At 37.2% G+C, this 26700-nt stretch overlaps 1 protein-coding gene across 1 annotated transcript; it reads right to left on the bottom strand.

Annotated features, from left to right (window-relative positions):
- Window positions 1-37: 37 nt before the first annotated feature.
- thoc1 (THO complex 1) lies at window positions 38-25740 on the bottom strand. Its single transcript, XM_022665525.2, has 20 exons — window positions 25642-25740; window positions 23837-23910; window positions 22142-22202; window positions 21308-21374; window positions 19800-19918; window positions 19632-19680; window positions 19329-19424; window positions 17234-17390; window positions 16269-16377; window positions 15019-15153; window positions 14132-14232; window positions 13798-13864; window positions 12970-13020; window positions 12107-12177; window positions 10822-10920; window positions 10587-10652; window positions 9422-9505; window positions 7305-7452; window positions 6541-6622; window positions 38-1067 (listed from the first exon to the last, which is right to left on the bottom strand). The coding sequence occupies exons 1-20, from the start codon at window positions 25687-25689 to the stop codon at window positions 784-786; spliced, it is 1968 nt and encodes a 655-aa protein (XP_022521246.2). The 5' UTR covers window positions 25690-25740; the 3' UTR covers window positions 38-783.
- Between the last annotated feature and the right edge of the window lie 960 nt (window positions 25741-26700).

Genomic DNA, 26700 nt, shown 5'->3' with positions numbered 1-26700 from the left:
TTGTGTGTATGATTGATTCAAATGATACAAATTGAGATGAAATCAAAAACACTTGAGTTTTATTGAAGGAACACAATGCTACACAATCTCAGACAGTAATCGTACAAAAACATATTGTGAAAAATACAAGATCTAAAGTATTCAAGCATTAATAAAACATGGAATCATGGGAGATGTTTCAAGTCCAGTTACTACTGAGCTCATTCAGAGCAACACACTGAAAAATTTTCAGCCTGAGACATTTCTTAGTCCTGGTTTTGGTTCAGTTCTGAGGATCGTCTGGAGCTACTTTAACAGTTTAAAACACTTCAAATTTGAGACTGAACTACACTCAGCAAATTAAACAATAGTAGAAGAAGAAGAAAAAGAAGAGGTGTTGTGCTGAAATCCGTCTCCCCCTGGTTGTCAGGTGCGTGACGCAGCAGTATAGGTAAAACGTATTACAGTGCTGGTGATTCTGTATCTACTGTAACTATAGATTAATCTTTAATTAAAAAGGTGTAGAAGGTCAGAGAGGGAGGACATGTTCTGGCAGGGAGGCAGGATTCAGCACAACACCTGGAAAAGCAGCTCTCAGAACTGACAGCATTCTACAATAGCATAATAATCATTATATTAACAGTAAGACTAAACAGGCTAAATTACATTAGCATTAGCATAGCTAAATGAGCTGAAGTGAAGTCTGTATGATGTCTCGGTGTGTTGCTCCGCTGGCTGTTATATATTGGTGATATTTCAGAGGGGGGTGCACAGTGTAAGTATACGAGTCTTTAGCGTTCAGCGTTACGCGTCGCTGAGGCTGTCGGCGATGGCGGTGAAGCCGGCGGCGTTCAGCGCGGTGATCAGGCTCTCCATGGTGGCCTGGTTCCCCTCGCGGTCCTGCCAGGCCACCAGCAGCATCTTGGCCTGCAGGTCCACGTCCTCGCTGTCCGACTCGATCTCCCGAACCTCCGACGCTTTCATCTCCATCTGATCCGCCAGCAAACGCCACCCATCACCCAGCTTCCCTGCGATCTCATCCATCTGACTGTTCGTCACCGGCTTATTCTGCAGACCCGCCTGCAGACCTGAGAGAGAGAGAGAGAGAGAGAGAGAGAGATACAGAGAGAGAGAGAGATGAAGAGAGAGACAGACAGATAGAAAAAAGAGAGAGAGAGAAAATGAATGGCATGAAGGGCTATACTACAGATTACTCCAGAGGGGGGAAAGTGTAAAACACATGTACACAGAAAACAAGTGTGCAGTAAAAGTTGGACAGAGAAGCACAGAATACTTCAGGCAGGGTCGCGGTGTGGGGCAGGGCTGCAGTCTGAGTCCTACACTCTTTAACATTTACATCAATGAGTTGGCAGAACAGCTGGAACAGTCTGCGGCTCCTGGCCTCACACTTCACGATACAGAGGTGAAATTCCTGCTGTACGCTGATGACCTTGTCCTGTTGTCTCCCACTCAACAAGGGCTACAGCCGATGCTTGACCTGCTCCAAATTCACTGCCAAAACAGGGCCATGGCAGTTAATCTAAAGAAAACCGTATTTTTCGGACTATAAGGCGCACCGTATTATAAGACGCACTATCAAAGAACGCCTATTTTCTGCTATTTTTCCATACATAGGGCGCATCGCATTATAAGGCGCGTTAAGTGACACTAGAAAGGGTGCCTATATCAAAGTGAACAGGGGTGGCGCCATGTTTCCCTTCCCCCACCGGGGGTGGTCGCTTGCCGGTGGAGCGTCTCAGTATATATAAATCTAGCTCTTTCAAAGTCAAACGAGTGCTGGATATTAATCTACACAGATTCCTCTCCTGAAAACTGTTTATTTGGGTGAGTAACGTGCTTCAGTTTATTTACAGTAAGCTTAGATTTCCAGATGTCCACTAAGGCTTGCTGCACCAGCGTTAGCATAGCTATCCGCTAGCACGCTAGCTAGTCACCTAAACTAGTAAAGTTAACCCAAACTTAAACGACAGCGTTACACTGAGTAATCCTGCGTGTTCTGGTAAGACAGTGAGATATTAGCTAGCGATTCGTCCCCCGTAGCTTGTTTTAACACGGTAAACAAGCAGATTACAGGCTGATAAAACTCACCTCTGAGAGAGTTAGCGCTTAGCATCTAGCTAATGCTAGCCAGGCAAAGCAGCACAGACTTACAGGCCGATAACTCACCTCTGAACGGTGAACGCTTAGCGATTAGCATCTAACTCTAATAATACTGCTCCAGCAGTATTAAAAGTACTAAATTTAGAAAATACTGATCTCTGAACAGTGAAAAAGCTAGCTAGCTTAGCGGTTAGCATCTAGCTAATGCTATTGCTGCTCCAGCCTCGGAGCGGCACGGCTCTGCACGGAGTGTGTGTTTACTGCTCCTTACACCTGACGGGTAAAATTTAGATAATACTGATCTCTGAACAGTGAATAAGCTAGCTAATGCTATTTGCTGCTCTAGCCTCGGAGCTGCACGGCTCTGGACTCTGTATAGCACTGAAACTCTGTATAACGCTGCACGGAGTGTGTGTTTACTGCTCCTTACAACCTGACGAGTAAAATTTAGATAATACTGATCTCAGTGAATAAGCTAGCTAGCTTAGCGGTTAGCATCTAGCTAATGCTATTGCTGCTCAGCCTCGGAGCTGCACGGCTCTGGACTCTGTATAGCACTGAAACTCTCTATAACGCTGCACGGAGTGTGTGTTTACTGCTCCTTACAACCTGACGGGTAAAATTTAGATAATACTGATCTCTGAACAGTGAATAAGCTAGCTAATGCTATTTGCTGCTCCAGCCTCGGAGCTGCACGGCTCTGGACTCTGTATAGCACTGAAACTCTCTATAACGCTGCACGGAGTGTGTGTTTACTGCTCCTTACAACCTGACGAGTAAAATCCATACAAAAGGCGCACCGTATTATAAGACGCACTGTCAATTTTTGTGAAAATTAAAAGTTTTTAAGTGCGCCTTATAGTCCGAAAAATACGGTAATCATTTTTCAAAAGAAACCCAGAATCCAGGAAAACAGATATCCATTCACACTAGGCAGCACCACCTTAACCCACTCTCTAAATTATACTTACCTTGGACTGACCATTACAGCATCAGGCAGCTTTAACATGGCAGTGAATGCGCTGAAGGAGAAAGCATGTCGAGCTCTATTTGCCATTAAAAAGAATTTAAATAAAATTCACATTCCTGTAAGAATTTGGACTAAAATATTTGACTGTGTAACCAGTGGCACTTTACGGCTGTGAAATCCGGGGTCCAGCCTGCGGAATCAATTACACTACCTGGGACAAGCACCCAATTGAGAGCCTACATGTAGAATTCTGCCGTAAAATCCTAAAAGTGCAAAGACACACACCAAACAATGCATGTAGAGCTGAATTAGGCCGTTTCCCATTGGCTATAAAAATCCAAAAAAGGGCACTGAAATTCTGGATGCATTTAAAAGCAAGTTCCCCAAATTCACTGCAATTTAAAGCACTTCAGGCCCAGGAGCTGATCCCAAGGAATCCCCTTTGCCAGTTGGTTTTAGAGCTCACTCATCAGCTACCATCCAGCAGCTCTACAGTTCAGACCCCTCCTGCTGACCAAATTCCAATTCAACAAATAATCAAACTGGAACATTGGGACACCACAACAACTCAGCAAAACAAAATGATCTGCTACCGGTCCATCAGAGACACCTACACACTGGCCCTGTATCTCTACTCTATCAGAGATCCTCAGCACAGAAACCTCCTTACCAAGTACAGACTGAGTGATCACAGCCTGGCTATAGAGCGAGGCAGGCAGAGGAAGACCTGGCTGCCCAGAGGAGAGAGGCTGTGTGATCAGTTTCTCCTCCACTGTGATGAATATAAACACATCAGAGATAAATACTTTCCCAAATTCAGAGAGCAGATTTCTGGGTTCACTGATTTATCAGATAAACAGAAACTGAGGGTGGTGCTGGGAGAGGGGCGGAGTCCTGCTCTGGCTGGCAGGTATGTGCAGGAGTGTCACAGTCTGAGGGAGAGTGGGTTAGTTCAGTCATAAACACCAAAACACCAGATTCTAATACAGAGATAATCATATAAATCATATAATAATAAAAAAAAAATATATATATATATATAAAATATCCAAACAATCAATTACAATGATAATCAATGTCTAATTTAAATGAAGCAAATTATTTATTTATGCAGATGTGAATTGTCTATGTAGATGTTATAACTGATCAAATGTTGTTCTTTTTTTTCAATTAATTGTTTAATCAATTAATGCTTTGGCAATACTGTTATTTACTATGGTCATGCCAATAAAGCTTATTTGAATTTGAGAGAAAGAGAGATAGAAAGAGAGAGAGAGAGAGAGATTGAAAGAGAGATAGAGAGAAAGAGATATAGAGAGAGAGAGACATAAAAAGACAGAGATATGAAGAGAGAGAGAGAGATGAAGACAGACAAAGATTGATAGAGATGAAGAGAAAGAGACAGAGAGAGAGATGAAGAGAGAGAGAGAGAGAGAGAGAGAGAGAGACAGACAGACAGAGAGAGAGAGATGTAGAGTTAAGGCAGTTTGCACCTTTACCAGTTTAATTTTCTGACCGTTTCAGGCTACGTGCAAAAATGTAAAATTTTAACAACTTTTTTATTATTATTATTTAGTGCACTTAAGAAGAATTTTTTTTTTTATCCACTTTTTATAATATTTAGGTTTTCCTCTGCCCCTCACAATCAGAATTTTAAGAAAAATCTTTCAAATATATAAATAGATATATAGATATTTTTTATTTTCTGATTGTTCAATTTTTGTAACTTGTAATGCCCAGATCAGACTTCACGATTTTAGCCCGATTTTGTCGGCGCCGACAAAATTGTGAGCGACAAAGCCAGTCCCCGGGAATAACACAAAACGAAGATAACGGCTTAATCTGACATAGTGAACATTGTGAGGGACAGAAATATCGTGTAGTATATAAATGACACCATCAGATGTTATTTCCAGTTAATCGTGCCTTTTAAATTATATCCACTCAGTAAACTTGCATATCAAATTTGGTGGAAATAAAACATTGCTAATAAAACAGTCTGTGGATTTACAACATTTTAAGGCCCTTTTTAGATTAATTGTTTCGTTTAAAAATGTAATCTGCAGATACCCTGTTTAATATACATATAATAATAATACATAAATTATTTTATACAGCACTTTTAAATCATGTATGTCGTGTTGTTCCAAAGTTGAAAATAAAGTGATTGGCGATCACTTAAACATTTGGTGAAATAAATCAAATAGTAGTAAAACAGCACTAGAACTCCAAGGATATGTTGTTTAATAGTGCAAGTAAGAGCTTTACCACTCAAACACTGCAGTGAAGAGAACTGAAGGGGTTAAACAGCTCTGTAGCTTTAAGAAAATACACTTTCACACTGAGATATATATATATATATATATATATATATATATATATATATATATATATATGAAGAGTTTGGTTCCAAAACGCTATAAATCCATTTTTATCAATTTGAGTAAAAAAGGGTTTTCTTTAACGAGAAAGTGGCAGGCTGAAAACCACCGTTTTCTGTTTCAAACTATCAAATACCATACTAAGGTTAAAATAACACAAAAAAATCAAAGCAAGATTTTAATATTTAAAGATTTATTTTTAAAAATAATTTGTTTTTTCGCAAAACGCAATAAATCCATGCCATGTTTTTTTTTTTTCAAAATGTCTTATATAATTTTTTTTTTACTAGTAATGTGCAAAATACAATAATAAATAACAGTAAATTGTACATCTGAATATAATAGTTTGACCATCAGGCCTAAAAACACAAATTTCAAAACATTTCTTTTCGAAAAAGTGCAAAATTTCATTAACGAACAACATTAACACTATAAAATCCCCAAAATCACGTTACATTAAATGTGCTGTAGTGTAGTGTGGTGTAGTGTAGTGTAGTGTAGTGTAGTGTAGTGTGGTGTGGTGTAGTATAGTGTGTATAGTGTGTGTGTGTGTGTGTGTGTGTGTGTGTGTGTGTGAACTGCAGATGACAGCCGGTATTTCCCCCCCTCCTGAACGCCTGATTTTCTTTACCTTTTTACGTCCATGAGACTCTTTTGACGGCTTTCTCTTTTTTTTTTAATAACTGCTTCACGAACAGGCTCCTCTATACCATCAAAACCGCTCATTTTCGCGGACTTTGAGAGTGAAAAACGAAAGTGAAAGTAGGCTACACGAAATGCCGGCACGCTCAACAGGGCGCGTGATATGATGTTTACATTAGATAGCTCGTGGAATGCTGCCCTGTGATTGGATGAGGGGAGATGTGGCGTTCTGCGGGAAAACAAAACTGGCGTTTATCGCGTTTTGGAAAGAAAGAGAGAAAGCAGGGCAGTACTACACGGCGGATGTGGCGTTTTGATGAAAATTGAATATTGGCTTTTCAAGAGCGTTTACATAACATTCTGATTTTTAAAAATGGCGTTTATCGCGTTTTAGAATCAAACTCTTCATATATATATATATATATATATTTATATATCCAGACTTACTGTCGCTGCCGGTTTTCAGCAGACTGACTCCGTTCTCGTCCTCCTCCTCTCCGGTCTTTATCTCTTCAGATGGGAGATCCTTCTATTGGTGTAAAAGAGGAAAAAACAGCAGTTAGACTCTATTTTACAGAAATATCAGTCTTTCAGATGTGATTTTATACACTTACCCTAAAAAATACAACATAATTGAACAGATATCTTTAATCAGACATATTAAATCTATTAATTCCAGCTCCAATAATCTCCATATGAAACACCATGACCATCTTCCAGTGTGGGAATGATGGAGCTCCAGCAAATACCTTCTTTTTTTATTTTTTGGACAAACTGGACTGTCTGAACTAATCAGTGAACATCAGAACTTGCTTAGTGCTGGAACTAATCCTGTCCTGTGTGCTTACTAAACCCTTTTGGACCTGCTGGTGAGCTTTGGGTCATTGTCCTGCTGCAGAACCCAAGTACTACTGAGCTTAAAGTCACAAACTGATGGACGGATTCTGATTTCTGGTAAACAGCAGAATTTCTGCTTCCATCTTTTACAGCTTTCACACACTACCACCACCATGTTTTACATCGTTCATTATGATTCAGTTCTTTTTCTGGAATTGTGTGTTTGTGTTAGGAGTTTTACGCCAGATGTATCGAGACACTTTTTTAGCTCGTCAGTCCAAAGAATATTTTTTTGTGTAAAATCTTTCTATAAAGATGGAATCTATTAATCTATATATGTGTTAACAGGTGCAGCAGCAGTAGTAATCACTCACAGGCAGCTCTTTAGCCAGTTTGATGACCATGTTCTCCAGGTACTCGTCCAGGCTCTTGAACTGCTGATTGGTGGGCTGGAAGAAGTGAGGGCTGCGGCGCGAGAGGAGGCGGAGAGCCCTCCACCCGTAATTAGAGTTCCTCACCACCCTGAGAGCAGAACACACACTATATAAACACACTCTGCACTTATTAATACTGCAATTAATGCATTTATATTACTAAACCGTTTCCTGATCCTGTGTAGCCCCGCCTTCTTACTATACAGCACAATAATAACAAGTTAAAAACTGATTTCTATGGAAATAAAAACAGGGTGTAATAACTCCAAGACTATTTTTGCCTGAAATTACATACTCACATTTGAAGGCTTTTCACTCTATTATTAAATAATTCACAGGCGACTTTATGAATTAATATTAGTTAGAAGTCTTTACAAATTTTATTTAAAACACTAAAAATGAACTATTTATATGGATGGATTGTTTTGGCAGCTCTATATTTTGCTATAAAGTGTTTACATTTATCATATAAAATTATAAACTGCTCCCTTTTACTGGTTAGATATTATTGGTGATCTGAAGCAGTAATGGTCTTTTCTTTCTCCAAAGAACTGGAAACTTTATAAGAATAGAAACTAATAATTTTATACTTTATTTTGCAGTAGAGAAGGTGTTTCTGCATGTTCTATTCCTGATAGAAAGAGAATTGTGCGCTGTTTCTTTAAAAGTGCTCCCCCGCCCTCAGGAAAATCTCTTGCTCTCTCTGAGTCTCGAGTAACAAGCCCCACCCCCCCTTTCAGCGCGCAGAACTAGGCACCTGATTGGCTGACAGAGTTCAGCCTGTGAGGCTGTGTCTGGGAGACGTTGCTGAAACCGGAGACATGTGGCTGATCACGGAGATTCCCCAAAAAATGTTTTAATAAAGCGTTAAAGTTTGTATTAAATTTTTACTGCCTCAAATTATTTTAAGCACTGGTTGGATATAAATGAGGATTGCTGGCGACTGGAATGATGTTTTTTCCTGAGTTTGGAGTGATTTTGAAGTAAGGCATATTTTTAAGATTCTAAGCTTTAAATTGGCATAATGGGTGTCTATACTGAACCTATAATTATTCATAAACACACCCAGATAATAAATATGCCATTTGCTTGTTAAGAGGTTATTAGACCTGAAGATAGTGTTGTGCCGTGTACGATGGGCTGAAACTCAACTGTGCAGAATCTGGTGGTGTAAACTCTGCACTAGGACTAAGCGATATGGATCAGAACTAATATATTTCAATATTTTTAGCTAAATGATTAAAAACAATATTTCTCTCAATATTTTTTCCATCTCATAAGGTAAAAAAATAAATAAAAAAGGCACTCCTGAGACAAAGCTACATGTTACAGATTTTATACAGGAACGTTTATCATTCACTGCCTAAATATTCTGTATATTTCAAAGCAGCCTTATTATAATCAACAACAACTGAAAGGCAAATTCAAATTATACTAATTAGATTCTAAAAATACATTTACTTAGTTTTTGTTTTACTTCAAATAGTCTAAAAACATGAGATACGTAAAGAACTGTGTGCTTTTTGGATAAAAGTGCATCTGAAGCGTTAAAGTTTTTCAATTTTTAATTTCATATTTAAAATTTTCTGTAAATCTGGGCTGAAACGGTGTCAGGTCTATTCTCATACCCATGTGAAGGAGCTAATTGGTTAATTCAGGTTACAGTGGGCGTATTAGCACAACAAAAGAGACACTATAAAAGGTCTCATCATAGACATTAAATCATGCTAGATGAATATTAGTGAAGTTATCGTTTATCTGTAACTAAAAACAAACAGTGAGTCACATAAAAATATATTTTTTACTTTAAACATTATTGTAATTTTCAGTTAGCAGTACTGGAGCAGCTGGAGTCATGTGTATGGTGGTGGTGTGTGTGGTTTGTGCTCTGTATTGGTTCAGATTCTGTAAAAATCAGTGAAAACAGGTGGTGTGGTGTATAATATCCAGTCTGTTTATAATCTGATTCCACTTTAAGAGTCCTGTAGTGAATTCAAGACTTTAGAGGAGAGAAAGTGCAGTTTATCTAGAGTTACTGGGTGTAAATATGTGCGTACTTGTACTCGTCCTCCACCATGTTGGCTGGATCGGCCTGTTCAATGGCTTCCTCAAAAAAGTCCTCCAGAGACGGCATGAACTCTCTTCAACAAACACACAAACAATCAGTTACTGTAAAATCTACCAGTTCATTAAGCTGCTTTAAAAATGTCTCATTCCATCTTTTTTTCATTTATATTTGAAAAAAAGTCTAGTTGTGTCTCTAGTATCAATGCATGTCATGTGAGCTGCTCTGGTGATCCAGTATAACACTGCTTTAGTCCGGTGGAGAAGTGGGGTAAGGGGGCGGGGAGAAACTATAGGATTTCTCAGCTTTTGCTCATGAATATTAATACATGCTAACGTATCGCCTCTAATAGGCTAACAGCTCTGCAAGGCAGCGAGACGGACAGCAACATTTTAAAATAGACATTTTTACACTAATAACAGTTTTTGTTATGCAACAGTCATATGTTACTTTATAACATGTGTAATAATGCCCTACTAAGTGCAGTTCAGCCACTGACCTAGTCTTAGAGTCTCTAAAACGGCAAATTCACCGGAGATCCTATTTAAACCTATAGTTACTCACACAGAGAGGTGGGTAGTCCAGGTCCAGAAAGAAACAATTCACTTTTTACTTTTAACTAGTGTAAACAGAACTTTTCTAAACATCTAAACACCTACCTATCTCTATTGTACTTGGCTGGTGGTGTTTTTCCTCCATAGACTAATTCTAACCATTTGTTTCTTAGCTCTGAATTACTGGGTAAAGTATATAAACACTGATGTGTTATTCGCACAAATAACACAGGAATGAACTGCATGCTGTTCCTAGCTCTGTTAGCTCCTATCTGACGAGGCGGGGCCATGAATACTAATTCATGGGTTGATGTAGACACAATGCTTTTCCTGTTCCTGATTTATTTTTCTGAATATTTTCTTTTACTAGCTGCTGCAGAGAATGAGGAAGAGGTTGAGGAAGAGTTTCATCATGTGCAGCATCATAAACAACTCATAGAGACCTACTGTATTTTACTTACAACAAGAAAACTGCATGAGTTTCTGTAGAACTTTAATATAGTCTTGAATATTAAATATATATATAATGGGTGTCCACAAATAATAGGATATATTCAGTGTATATTTGGTTAATTATTTAATACAGTTTTGGTGAAGACTCACCTGCTGTCTGATTTGCAGGCCTCCATGTTGTCTGGGTTAAGATTCCACAGTCTCGTCAATTCCTCACTGAGATCAAACAAAAATATATAATAAATCATAGAATAAAATATAAACAAAATAAAGAAGATATGTTCCAGTACTCAGAGGCCTGTGTTCTACACGGGGGTGTAATGTTCTGGTGTAGATTGCTTAGTTTAATTAAGTTAATCTGTATAATCAGTGAATCTGAACCTACTTTCCCATCAGGATCTTTCTCTCAGGACCTTTTCCCAGGAAATCCTCCGGCGCTGCTCTCTTTCTGCTGCTGGGGCGAGTGGGCTTGGTTTCAGCAGGCCTGAATGAAAAAAGAAAGAAAGAAAGAAAGAGAGAGAGAGAGAGAACGACTAAATTACTTAAAAACATTAAACTACAGGTGTAATATATATCATCTATGATAATCTCTTAATTGTTGTGTTAGCGATGCATGAGTTGACATTATTTCATAAACTAATCCTCCAAACTGTCAGCACAGTGTTGTTGAGTGTGGAATATGGAGCTACACTAACATTTACTTACTACAATAAATCTCACAGTGAAACTCAGTAACTCACATCAGCATGTTAAAATATTCTCATTTAAAAAGCATTAATACTACACTGAGGTATTACAATACAGTACAGTGTAAAATGGAAATGAATAAACCAGAGTATAAAAAAAAAAAAAAAAAAAAAATTTCTTAAATAATTAAAAATTGAGCGATTTTAATTCAGGTAAAATATGTAAAATTATATTAAATGAAATTAATACTTAACAAGTTAATAAAAAAGGTAAAAATAAATAAAATAACTAAAATGTAAATAATCCGGAGAGAGTCTGATCTAAAGTTGCAACTAGGGCTGTAAATCTTTGGGAATCGCACAATTCGATTCAGAATCGATTCTTGGGGTCACGATTAGATTTTTTTCAGATTCTTTTAAATCGGTTTGGATTTCTTTTTCTTCATCTTCCATACTTAACAACAAACAGCATAACACGACACTACACGCCCCTCTGTAGCCTAATAGGGAGAGACAGTAACAGCAAAAACTTTTCCTGTCCTGTTGCTGCTGTCCCGCGACACTCACCTACTGTATCTGTTAATCATATTTTTGTCTTGATTAATTGAGAATTTGGATAAAAGTGAAAAAATTAAGGTACACATCTTTTTAAGTCAATAACTGCTGATCTGAAATGAAATGAATGGACTTTAGTACGCTTATCACACCATATTAGAGGGTAGCATCTGTAATTGTGTATAATAATAATAATAATAATAATAATATTAAAAATAGACCTAATAACAGACCCAACTAATCCATAATTAAAGTAGTTAAAAATATATATTATTTGGTTTCCTGTAGTCTGATTACTTCCATTATTATTTATCAGCACGTTTGATGGGATTTTACTGCAATTCACATCCTTTTACTCCTCAATCCTTTAGTAATAATAAAATATAAAGAGTAAATTAAGTGTCAGTAGTTCTTTCTCTCTCTACACACCTCTCCTTAACGAAGCTGGGGCATCCCTCGTTCTTCCAGGAGTTCCAGTTCTCCTCCGTGTTCAGGATGTGCTGTTTAATCACATCATTACATCAGAAACACCAACAACAGCGTCCAATCACATCACATCATCACAACATTACATCAGAAACACCAACAGCAGCATCCAATCACATCACATCATCACATCAGAAACACCATCAACAGCGTCCAATCACATCACATCATCACATCAGAAACACCTACAACAGCATCCAATCACATCACAACATTACATTAGAAACACCAACAGCAGCATCCAATCACATCACATCATTACATCATTACATCAGAAACACCAACAACAGCATCCAATCACATCACAACATTACATTAGAAACACCAACAGCAGCATCCAATCACATCACATCAGAAACACCAACAGCAGCGTCCAATCACATCACATCAGAAACACCAACAGCAGCGTCCAATCACATCACATCAGAAACACCAACAGCAGCGTCCAATCACATCACATCATCACATCATTACATCAGAAACACCAACAGCAGCATCCAATCACATCACATCACCACATCAGAAACACCAACAGCAGCATCCAATCACATCACAACATCACATCAGAAACACCAACAGCAGCATCCAATCATATCACATCAGAAACACCAACAGCAGCATCCAATCATATCACATCAGAAACACCAACAGCAGCATCCAATCACATCACATCATCACATCAGAAACACCAACAGCAGCATCCAATCACATCACATCATCACATCAGAAACACCAACAGCAGCATCCAAATCACTTTATCATTAATCACCTGATTACAATACTGTTAATTACAGAGCTGATCTTACCTCAACCATCCCAGCAAACTTATCACCATCCGGAGGAGTTTCTCTCAGCAACTACACACACACACACACACACACACACACACACACACACACACACACACACTATAAGACACTTTTAGAATAACATTTATGTAGTGTGTTAGATCAGAAACAATGCACATGTTTACAATTTAATTTAAAGTAGCATTGATTTAATATTATTTTTTATATTTTAGCATATTGTTTTTCTTTTTTATACTTTTTTTTTATATATCCCCAACTCTTATCTTATCTTTCCTATTATTAAAACTTTAATTTTTTTTTTAGATATTCTTATTTTTTCATTACTGTAATTACTTATCTCTTGTTTAACAGTTTGTTTTTGTTGATTTAAATATATTTTAAATATGAAAGTGATAAGGTTCATTGATTGGCTGATTGATTAGTAGCGGATACAGTCAGGAAGAGGTCTCAGAATAAACGGCAAGGATAAATTCTATTTAGAATTAAGTGCGTTTTTTTCCTCAGATTACTGTACATATTGTGTTATATCTTGTTAAGGGACAACACTGACAATACACTTTTAATAAGGAGTTCCTGGAGGTGCTGAATAATAGACGAGTTAAAAATCGCTGCTTTTCAATAGTTTCAATAATTTTGTCCCTTAATTGTTTTTTTACGTCTTTAATATTAATCTAAACTTTTGACTTGTACTGTGCGTCTTTGCTGATCATATAAATTTAAAGGACAAACTACAATGAAGCATGAACTATTCCCTTATTCATACTCAGTAAAGTGTGTGTGTGTGTGTGTGTGTGTGTGTGTGTGTCCTCTATGTAATGCACCAACCTGATAGACTAGTTTAGTAGTGTCCTCCATCCAGGCTGTCTGATCATCATTCAGCACACAGTTTGAGCTGAGCAACAGCAAATAAGAAAATATAAATATATATAAATAAATACATACATACATACATACATACATACATTATATACATATAAAAAAACAAGCAAACAAACAATAAAAAAGCTCAGCTAAATAAACTGTCTATGGAGACTGATGGATTTAAATAATAAGGCTGGGCAACACGACAGAAATGATCATTTTTACTGCGAATTTCAATCACAGAGTGGACAAAAACAGAGATACATGTATTTTTGTATATATGTTAATCTAATCTCACCTCTTGAACTTGACCTGTCCTCTGAGGTACTGGAAGAGGATGAGGTACTGCAGGAGGATGTGCCGTCTGAAGTTACTGTCACTCAGCTGAAGATCCATCAGCTGCAGGGGGTCAAAGGTCAGGAGAAACGTTAGGGTAATGGTAAAGGTGGTCTCTGAATATAAAAGTGGCATTTAATGCACATATAATGCATAAGTGTATTAACATTTAATATCTAAACAGATGCAACTCTTACTTACATCCCATTTTTACCAATCCAAACCATTTACACTATTAAGTGCACTGTATCATAAGGTGCATTTTAAGCGACAATTCTAAGAAACAAGGGTTTACTTTTAAAGTCAAGCTGCATGTTAATCTACACAGATTTCTCTCCTGAAAACTGATTATTTGGGTGAGTAAAGCTCTTCTGTTTATTTACAGTAAGCTTAGATTTCCAGTATTTTAGCGTGATTAGCAGCAGCGCTTAGCAATCCAGGGCATTAGCGGGGCATCGCTTATTTTAACATGCTAAACTTTGGATACACTGCTCTGCCAGAGTACAGTGTTATACATGAGTTTTCAGTGTAGTTTCTCCAGCACCAAGGCTGGAGCAGTATTAGCATTAGCTGCCATCCACAGCGCTAGCTCTTTCATTGTTCAGAGGTGAGTAAATAAAACTGTAGTTGAACTGGACTGTAGTGAACTGCTAGCTGATAGAGATTTTATACACAGGTTGCTCTTGTAGAGAATATATGACCTATTTACTAAAGTTAAAACCATGAATCTCTCAGTTCACAGCTCAGATAAGCAGGAGTTTTTTTTTAAATGTGTTTCTGAAAATGAATACAGCTTTAATTTTAAGAGTAAAGCAGAAGAGAAGAAGATGAAGAGTGAGGTTGAAGAACCTTCTCGCTGGTGAGGAACTTGGCGAAGTAGACGTGCTCTCCTCCGGCCGTCCTCATCTCCTCCAGCTTCCTCTTAGAGGCCTGAGTGTCGTCCAGCTTATAGCTCTTAAACACGGCCAGAGTTTCGTCAGAGAACTGCAGAGATAAACCCCATACATTACTGCACTAATTACAGCTATTCAGTGATTTTAGTATACATTTTTTAATTTTAATTTTTTTTTGCCTGGGGGCTTTTACTATGAAGCCCAAAACGGCAGATTAGCCGTAATGGCTAACGGCTAACTGCTGATGCTAGCTGTTTTTCAGTAAATACGTGTTTCTCTTCAGTATCACAGACGCTGTGAAGTAGGGCTGGGAGGTTAATCAAATTTATTTGATTAATCGAATTACTGTTTTAATGCGATTTTCAAAATGGGATAATGGAAATTGTACATGTTTACATATAGAAGCTGCCAGATGGAATATCAGTAGATAGGAAATTGCTTCCGACAGAAACCTGTAAAGATTTTTCATTAATGTGGAAATAATTTTCATAATTTATATTTTGCCTTAACTGAAAAAGGAAGTTATGTTGGCACTGTGTTTAAAATAAAATATAAATATATAAAATATATATATATATATATATAAAATCTGAAAAACTGTAAAGGAAACAATAGTTTGTTTGCAAAAACAACGTACAGAACATAATCCCCCTAGAGTGGCACGATATATCGTTTAAGAATAGTCATCATTGCGATGTGTGCATGTGCAATAGTCACTTAAGGCAATTAAATTAAGCACATCATGTTACAATGGTTTAATTCTTGACAAGAAGTACAGTGGATACACAGCGCTGTCTCTGTGTCTGTGTGAGTGACAGGCTGCTGCTGCCTGAGAAGTGTGAGGGGGCGGGAAAGGAGTAAACCTGAGGTAACTGCATGGCCTCCATCCACATGGTTGGGCACGTGCTTGTGAGCATGTGTGGAAAGCTGTGCTCCTCAGTCCAGCACAGTTTAGCAGTGCAGATATTTCCAGTTACAGCTGAATTCACACTTTTAATCCCAGAAAAACAAACGCTCTTATTTACCTTTTAAAAAGACATTTAAATTCCTAATTAAAGGGCCGATTACTGTTGTTTTGCTGTTTTCCTCGCGTTTTGAGAGCTCGGCGCTGACTCAGCTCTTAAATGGTCTGGACGTTGCAATGTAAATTTTTTTCCAATATCGTGCAGCTCTAATTCTCACAGTGCATCAGTGCTTGAGACGTACCTTAACGAAGGTCATCCAGGAGAACTTATCATAACACTGCACCGGGTTCCTAAAATAATCCTGCAGCGTCCAGAACTTCCTGTACAGGTTATAATCTATAGGAATAGAACTGAAGAAAGAAAGAACAGGTATTAATTCAGTATTTATCAATACTTACTGCAGAGTATTTAGAGCATAAACCCATCCATTTCCACTGAAACCTCAGCGCCATAAACTCTTAAATCTCTAAAGACTTACTAAACATTACTGATTCATTACTTAAATTCTGTTAAACTGACACTAATAAACACATAATTCCTGGTATTAACTTATTTAGGAGTATTTAAAAAAAGGAAGAACAAAAAAATTGATCTTTAATGCTCCTTAGTAGTTTAATCAATACAGTCATTGATTTTATTATATGATTTTCTATTTTTTGCCCGGGGACTTTTATTATGAAGCCCAAAATGGCGGATTGGCCATAAAAGCTAACAGCTAACTGCAGATGCTAGCTGTTTTTCAGTAAATCAGTGATTCTGTTCAGTATCACAGATGCTGTAAAGTAGGGCTGTGAGGTTATGGGATAATCACAATTGTACACCTTCACAATTAGAAGCTGCCAGATAAAATCTCAGTAGATAGGAATTTGCTTCTGCCAGAAACCTGTAAAGATTTTTCATTAAAGTGGCAATGATTTTAATAATTTATATATATTTTTAAATTAACTAAACAAAATCTAAATTGCAATTGAGAATCAGTTTTAAATAAAAAAAAATATATATATATATATATTTTACAATATCGCCCTACTGTGAATTATGGTAGATAACTGTCTTGTAATATATAGAGTATTACAGAATCACAGTACTGTAGGATCATCGTTACCGTGGGTAACGTATCGTATCGTGATGATGATATCGTATCGTGAGACGCTCTGAGTCTCTAACCCCTAGTGTGAAACACAGTGAGATGAAGTGTTTTCTCACCACGGAGCAGGAGCATCTTCATCCCCCATCTCTCCCTCCTCCACCTCCATCCCATCCTCCTTCACCTCCGAGCTCTGCTGCCCCAGAGTGCTCTCCTGCTCATTCTTATTAAACACGGTGATATTATCCAGATTAAACTGAGACTGCAGATTCAGACCTGAGAGAGAGAGAGAGAGAGAGAGAGAGAGAGACAGAGAGAGAGAGAGAGAGATACAGAGAGAGAGAGAGAGAAAGAGAGAGATACAGAGAGAGAGAGAGATACAGAGAGAGAGAGAGATACAGAGAGAGAGAGAGATACAGAGAGAGAGATACAGAGAGAGAGATACAGAGAGAGAGATACAGAGAGAGAGATACAGAGGCAGAGAGACAGAGAGAGAGAGAGAGAAAGAGAGAGATACAGAAAGAGAGATACAGAGAGAGAGAGAGATACAGAAAGAGAGAGATACAGAGAGAGAGATACAGAAAGAGAGAGATACAGAGACAGAGAGAGAGAAAGAGAGAGATACAGAAAGAGAGAGATACAGAGACAGAGAGAGAGACAGAGACAGAGAAAGAGAGAGATACAGAAAGAGAGATACAGAGAGAGAGAGAGATACAGAAAGAGAGAGATACAGAGACAGAGAGAGAGACAGAGAGAGAGAAAGAGAGAGATACAGAAAGAGAGAGATACAGAGACAGAGAGAGAGACAGAGAGAGAGAAAGAGAGAGATACAGAAAGAGATACAGAGAGAGAGAGAGATACACAGAGAGAGAGACAGAGAGAGAGAGAGAGAAAGAGAGAGATACAGAGAGAGAGAGATACAGAGAGAGAGAGAGATACAGAGAGAGAGAGAGAGATACAGAGAGAGAGAGAGAGAGAAAGAGAGAGATACAGAGAGAGAGAGATACAGAGAGAGAGAGAGATACAGAGAGAGAGAGAGAGATACAGAGAGAGAGAGAGATCAGTATTCCTCTTGATAATTTTAGTCCAGTCTGGATGTCGAATGTTTGAAACACTTTCAGATTATCAGACACTTTCTAAATTATAAAATCAGAAATAACAAAAAAAATTATGATTTATCTTTGAAACATTTATTTTCCCCCAATCAAAAGTAGCAATGATGCTTTAATTTGCACATAATAAACTTAAATTCATTGGAGGGTCCTTAAAAGTTGGTAAATCCAGAGTAAATGTGGAACTTTACTGCAGTAAACCATTGAGGCTAGTTTATATTCCTGCACTTAGTTAATGTGTTTTCTACAGCATAACCTACATAACTGTGCTACTACACAGCGGGGCTGAAGGTTGCAGAAGGTGTAAATGCGTCTGATGCATAGACTGTATATAGCTGGACAGGGCATCGTCTCTCAAAAGTGAAGCCACCACAGGTCGGGCGCCCCCTGCTGTTCGGTTTCAGAAAGCTGTGTAACTCCACCCATCCCCATAGGTTTCAATGTTAAAACAGAACAACTTTCAATCACGTTTTTTTCTAATATACTGTAATTCTACCTCCATTATTTAAATGCAGCAGCTAGTGTAACCTCTGCTTATATTGTAAAATTTTTATATCTACACAGAATTCATTTTTAAAACGTTATTCAGCTCTATTCTAAAAGGTGTGGTTATTGTAAAAGGGCTGGTTATGAGCGGGACCAATAACAGACCATCAGCTCCGCTCCGCTCTGCAGCCTGTGACCTCGAGGCAGCCCTCAGGGGCGGGGTTATTTAAATGAGTGGGCTGCTCTCCACAGTCTTTCTCCCTCCTCTGGTCTCTACTGAGCAGAATCGGGTGTCAGGATCGCCAACATGGAGGAAGATTTTGGCTTCATTTTCATTAAATGAATGGGAAGGACGACACGGCGTCCATCTTTTTTACAGTCTCTGGTCTGATAAAACACAAGGCACAACGGACCAATCACGTAGTTTCATTTCTGAGGAGGTGTGCATGGTGCTGCAGTATATATTTTGGCCTTAAGTCACTGCAGAAAATCCCTTACCATTTCCCCTTAGTTATAAGAGTTTGTGTAACACACTGGAGTGATTCCAGAGAGAGGGAAGTGGTGAATTTTCCGGAGATGTGAGGAAATGTGAGGCTGTAAACTCAGAGTTTATTACCTGATTTTTCAGACAGAGGGAAGAGGCGGGCGAGGAAGAGCTGGATCCGCCCACAGAACACTGTATTCTGGGATTTAGAGAGTCGTCTGAGCAGATCTGCACACAGAGAGAGAGGAGATTAAACCTGTTAATATTTCAGAATAGTGCTGTGTGATATGATGAAAAAGCATCTATTGTTTAGTATTACGCTCTATTGTCTACATCAGTCGGCATACCACTCATTAATAATCAGCTTCCCCTTCTGTAAATGTTCTCTATAAATCTGTAATTTAGGTTTGGTATAGTATACAGTGATGATCTTACCGTTACACATCCTCAACAGATAGTTCTTCCCAGCAGAGTAGAAGGAATTCTACAAAAACAGGAATAAATTAATGTGTAGGTAGTAATATTAATACTGATTATACCTTATTTATATATTTTAGAGACTATTTTTAATATATATTTTTATTTATACATAATCTCACGCACAGATTTCCACGTGGAAACATTCTCCTCCACGAAGGAGAAGATTTTATCACATTGATCCAGCGGGAGACAGTCCAGAACATCCCCCAGCAGCAGGAACGGAGTGGTGGCTGAACAGATACCTACAGACAGAGAGAGAGAGAGAGAGAGAGAGAGAGGAGGAAAGAGTAACAAAGTAAGAAAGGAAAAAAGAGAAAGAGAGAAAGTGTGTGTGAGTGAGTGTAAAAGAGACAAAGAGAGAAAGAAAAACAGGAGAGAGAGAGGGAGAGAGAGAGGGAGAGAGAGAGGGAGGGAGGAAGAGAGAGAGGGAGGGAGAGGGAGAGGGAGGGAGAGGGAGGGAGAGAGAGGGAGGGAGGAAGAGAGAGGTGGAGGTGAGAGAGAGAGAGAAAGGGAGAGAGAGGGAGAGAGAGAGAGGGAGAGAGAGAGAGAGAGAGGGAGAGAGAGGGAGGGAGGGAGAGGGAGAGAGGGAGGGAGAGAGAGAGAGAGGGAGGGAGAGAGAGAGGTGGAGGTGAGAGAGAGAGAGAAAGGGAGAGAGAGGGAGGGAGGGAGAGAGAGGGAGGGAGGGAGAGGGAGGGAGGGAGGGAGAGAGAGAGGGAGGGAGAGAGAGGGAGGGAGGGAGAGAGAGAGGGAGGGAGAGAGAGGGAGGGAGGGAGGGAGGGAGGGAGGGAGAGAGGGAGGGAGAGACAGTTAGATCAAAGAGAGACTTGTATTTATGTATTTTATTTGTTTTATTTAAAAAATTGTTTTTGTAAAACACACTGGGACATCGGTTTGTCACAAAGGAAATATTGTGCCAGAAATAACTAAAATTAAAAATATGACTGTAATTCTAAGATCATATAATGCCACTGATAAAATGATATAAAATAATGCAGTTACTCTTTAAATATTTATTTATTTATTAATAACAGTGTGCAGAGACTCACATAGTTATAAGGTCTGAGGAGATGTGAGATCATACAGGAGATAAGCTGTACAGTTTATGGTAAAACAAGATGCAGTTCTTATATACACCATTCTGTATTTTACGGCATATAACAAAAATCATACATAATTTATAATCAGTGTTAATCCTGATTTACAATGATTACAATAAAATCAAATAAAATATTTTCTAATCATATATTTCAACTTTAAAATAAAATAAAATAAATAGTTAAAATCTCGTCTCATTCTTGTGAGACTTGATGTTTTTGGTCATTAATACTGTCTGCAAGTTTGCAGTATATTTTTTAACGCTGCTTATTTCAGTGAGCGAGAATCGCAGTTCATTATTAAGTACACACAAACATTATGCCTATTCTTAGTTAATCTTCTAATATAATAGCAAAAAATACAATAACAGCTTTTTGAAGAGCAATGCACTTTTCCTACTAAAAATCAGAAATTGGAATATTAGAAACTGTTTATTTTTTTGCACAAACAAATAAAAAAACAAAGCACTATTTTTAAACATGCTAAAAAAAGGAAATTATGGTGAAAGACCTAAAGGGCGTGTAAATTTTACTCACCTTCAGTAACAGCACTGATGCTGATGTAGATCAGAGACAGGTTCTCATCAACGTTCCCATGTTTCACCTGAAAAACACAAAGACTGTAATTTCTTACAGCTGGGTTTATTCAATTTATACTCTTATTTTAGTGAATTTCATATTTAGATTACTGTATTTGATCCAAATTGCACAACAACACTTAGAGCAAAATGGAAAAAAAAAACAAAAAAACAATTGAGTTTTTTTTTTTTTGTTTGTTTTTAATTTTACCAATTGAAAAACCTCTGGAATATAATCAAGAGGAAGATGGATGATCACAAACCATCAAACCACCAAACTGAACTGCTTGAATTTTTGCACCAGGAGTAAAGCAGCATAAAGTTATCCAAAAGCAGTGTGTAAGACTGGTGGAGGAGAACATGATGCAGAGATGCATGAAAAAAACTGTGATTAAAAACCAACCAGGGTTATTCCACCAAATATTGATTATTTCTGAACTCTTAAAACTTTATGAATATGAACTTGTTTTCTTTGCATTATTTGAGGTCTGAAAGTTCTGCATCTTTTTTGTTATTTCAGTCATTTCTCATTTTCTGTAAATAAATGATCTAAATGAGAATATTTTTATTTGTAATTTGGGAGAAATGTTGTCTGTAGTTTATAGAATAAAACAACAATGTTCATTTTACTCAAACACAAACCTATAAATAGCTAAATCAGAGAAACTGATTCAGAAACTGAAGTGCTCTCTTCATTTTTACAGAGCTGTATATCGTACTGAATAATACTGCCATTGTAATTGTAGTAGTAGTAATTGTTACTGCATCCTGCATCCTAAACTCAGATACTCACGATCTGCTCCTCCAGAACTCCCCGCAGAACCTGATCCAACGTGTTCTTCTTCTCCGCCTCACTGTTACACACCACACAATGCAGACCATCAACTTCTGACTCATTAAACTCAAACATTCATCTTTATAAATGTATACAACACACAGCTCTAAAAATGAAAATACCGATATTACATATAAAATCATATAAAATAAATAACCAGATGAAATTACATTATAGGAAACAAACAGTTCTATAAACCCTCTATCTCAGTAGCTGCTGTGATCATGTATGTTCTATATGTATCATGAATGTTCTGTCTGTTAAACTGTCTTGTCTGTTGTATTTATTACAGTGTACAGTTTTATCGTTACACTTTTACACTTTACATTTCTCTATTGTATTGTTGTCCCACATTGCACCATGGTTCTGGAGGAACATCACTAAGGGTGTACTCACACTAGGCCCGTTTTGGTTGAATCGTGCCGGAGCACGGTTCGGCCCCCTCCCCACTCCCCCGCAGTCCTGCACTCACACTGCGCTAAACGATCCGTGCCCGAGCACGCTTTCGTCATCAACAGGCGACTTTTGTTTTGAAGAACAGTATGCGCGCGCAAAACAATGGAGTTCAGGATTGTACTGTTGTTTTTGTTTATCTGGAGTCGTTTTGGGCGTGCAAATACGCAACTGAACCAGAGATTCATTGATTGTGCAACACAACGATTTACTGCTAATCGTGCTGCACGTGTAAGAAGGTTTTTACACAAGCAGCAGACGTCCAGGGAGAAATTTGCAGCTTTACTCGCGGACTACAATTCACGTTCATCAGTAAGGTAAGAGACGTACTTGCTATATACATAAATAGTGACCAAAGGAGCGAAACATAAAACTCAAGTAATAATAAAATGTGTTTGTTGTTTAGGACTTGTAGATAGTAGTCCTAATTTATTATGGGTAACACTAACCATTATGGTGCTCTTTAGAACCCTTTTCAAAAATATTATATGCAGAATTGTGTATAAAACGTCCTCCGTTTACAGTAGCGTCGCATCACTGACGTCATCTTGATCCGTGCCCGGGCACGGTTTGCGCTCACACTGCATCTGTACCGTGCCCGGGTCCAAGTGAACCGTGCTTGGGCCCACCTCTCCAAGCGGGCCCGGGCACGGTTCGGAGCGATCACACTAGCCAAACGAACCGTGCTTTGGGAGGTAACCGTGCCCGGGCCCGGTTCGGATTGCCTAGTGTGAGTACACCCTTAATTTCACTACACTGTGTACCTGTACTCAGATATAATGACAATAAAAAACCTCTTGACTTGATTTGATCGAAGCAATATTTTTATTATTTTTAGTTAAAAATATTCATTTATTTTATTTTTCTTCCGGGCTTGTGTCTCATTGTGGAGAAGGTTCTCTACTAGATACTTCACAGTTTTTATTTAATCATAAAACAGACATGAAAAACCATAAATAAAGCCATGCAACAAAGAAAAAAAAGCATATTTAGTTCATTATATAAACATATATTTTATAAACACATAATTATAAGTAAATACAGTAAACAGCAAAATAAATATTGCAATATTACCATAGAGTTGTTTTTTATAGTGTATGCAGAATTACTTTATAAGATCATTTTCTCGAGCCCGACCCGAGAGGACCCGAGTTCGGTTCGGGTTCAGGCAGAAATCTAAACTCTAAATCAGAAACTCACGTTCCAGACAGGTGACTGAAGGCGCTGGTGAGGGGTTTACAGCTCCGAGCTCCCAGAGCACTTCCTGTACCCGCCTGCAGAGGAGATACACAACTTATATTTAATCATATATACATTAATAATACAATTATTAGACTTTTTTGTCCATTCAACGTCCACTTCATCCGCTTCTTTCACCCTGTCAATCATACAACACACATACATAACATGCATAATATCATTTCTGCTGATTTCAGTTTTACCCATTCTGTTATTACTCAGTGGGAGGAGCCCTTTACCTGGATAACACAGCGTGTAAACTTTCTTCTGCTTAAAAAACAGTGGAGTTATTTCATTTCTGTTTTAATAATTGAGATTATTTACCCATTTTTCATATTAATAATAATGGCAACCCATAAGAGCCCAAGCTATTTTCTGAATAATGAGGCTAAACTCAAAACTGATTCATGTTTACAGATCATTCATGTTTTTTTTTTGTTTTTTTGTAAAAACATGACTTAATGTTTTAAGGTAAAATTTTGTTGAAAGATAAATGACGCCAAATTCATAAATCATTTTGTTCTAAAAAATCAGGTCAGAATTAGTTATATGGAATGTAAAACAAAAAATAAAGCACTGAATGGTTGGCACAAACCTATAAAAACAACAGCAGAAAAACGTGTATAAACGTGCATCTGCAGTCATTTTCTGGCAAAAACATTTTTTTATTTTCTGGTAAAATTGGTTGGTAAAAGTTACCAACACTTTCAGCCATGACTGTAGTATGTATTTCACACGCTGACAGAGCTGGGCAAAAAGATAAAAATATATCACAATATTTAAGAACAGTTTTTAATGATACACAGCAATAATCATGTTTTGAGACGAAATCTAAATTAAGTAAAAGTGGTAGATTCTGCTATTCAGATATTCAAATGCTCTTTTATAATCAGTACAGTGATTATTATATTTTTGCTGTACATTATCCAATTAAATTGATATTTTTACAGTCTGTAATGAAATGTAGCTTCAGTTGGGACAGTGCACTTTAATTATTTATCATATTGTCGATATTCTTAAAAAAGGCATATCTATAAAAAAAAACAATCATTGATATTCTTAAAAAACATTATCACTGATTTTCCTAAAATAAAAAGAATTTTTTTTAAAAAAGTTATATCGTTGATGTTCTTTTAAAAAAAGAGCATATAACTTTAGTTGATTAAAATAAATCGTCTTTGTTTAAAAAAATATTTATATTCTAAAAAAAAAAACCCTACATAATCGATATTCTTTAAAAAAAAGCATATCGCCGATTTTCCTAAAAAAAAAAGCATATTGCTGATATTCTTTTAAAAATCGTCTATATTTAAAAAACTAATCAATATTTTTTTAAACAAACCCTAAAAACATCAACGATATTCTTTGAAAAAAAGCATATTGTCGAAATGATGAGAAAATTAATCACGATAGGATAAGAAATCGGTATATTGCTCAGCTCTATAAGTAATTCAGTTCAATAGCTTGAGTTTCCATAAACACTGAACATCTGAATCAGCAACGTTTCTTTGAATTACCCGTTCTACCTTAAATTGAGCATTAGCTGCTGTCTATCGCCTCTCAGCACTACAATGAAACAGCGACGGTATTTAAGGTGGACCGGAGAGTTACGCAGAAAAGCTACAGCCTCTCCATAAACACAGTGAAAAAACATGCCTTAATAAGGCGCTACCCGCCCAAACAGCACAGCTTTTTCATCTACAGCTGTTATAGAGTAAAACTGCACTAAAACTACAGTAAAAACGAGTCTAAAAGCGTGTTTTTACCGTGAGTTTCTCCCGCGCTTCCAGCAGGTTAAACACGCCGGGAGACATCTTTACCGCTACAGCCCTCCTTACTGCTACACATCCGGGTCATTTACTGCCTGCAAACCGCACCTCCACCAGCAGGGGGCGCCACCGGCCCGCCGAGAAAATTACACTTTACAAAATAAAAGTCATTGCTGGCTCTGAGAAAAAATGCTATCAGAAATTAGAAAAAAAAACAATTATCAAAAAATGAATTAATTTATATAAGAAGCATAGAACATGTAATGAGTTCATAACATATTTTGACGTAAAAAATAAAACAATATATAATAAGCGTAAAGAAATTTGACACACCTTAAATACATAAATTATTTTTTAATTATTTTAAATAGTTTTATATTGTTCTGCATTATATGTATATAGTACTAAACTCTTTCAAACTATGAAGAAAAACACCTACTACTACAACAAAAGGAAAACTAGATTAATTAAGAAATAAAACAATAATTCATTTAATTGAATGAATGAATAAAAAATAAATGTGTAATGAATTACATTTCTGTGAATAAATGATTAATAATAACATTAAAAAAGAAGTAGAAGAGGAAGAGGAAGAAGAAGAAGAAGAAGAAGAAGAAGCAGAAGAATGGGAAGTGAAAGATTTATTCAAATACAATTATTAATAATTAATTTAATCAATGAATGGGTGAGTGAATTAAGTATTGAATATATAAGTAAATGTGTAAATAAATTAGTTAATTAATTAATGAGCATTATATTAATATTAGATTAATGTAGAGATACATTACATTTAGAATAATGTAGATTTAATATAAATTATGAAACTGAACCAGTTTGTATTTATTGTTCTGGTTGGGAGTAAATATATGTGTGTGGTGGTGCTGATGTTTCTGATTACAGTAATAAAAGTCTCGGGTTTCTCCACTTTACAGTAATGGCTTATTCTGAGAGCTTGATTTGCATTAAAGTGTAAAATAATGACTTTTCCCATAAAACCCATTTAAACACTGAGCTGCTAATGACCTGCAGATCTGATTTCTGTACAGTGATCGCTCT

The sequence above is a fragment of the Astyanax mexicanus genome, chromosome 8, assembly GCF_023375975.1.
Source record: "Astyanax mexicanus isolate ESR-SI-001 chromosome 8, AstMex3_surface, whole genome shotgun sequence".
Classification (NCBI taxonomy): Eukaryota; Metazoa; Chordata; class Actinopteri; order Characiformes; family Acestrorhamphidae; genus Astyanax; species Astyanax mexicanus.
This window is presented reverse-complemented; position numbering and strand designations above follow the sequence as displayed.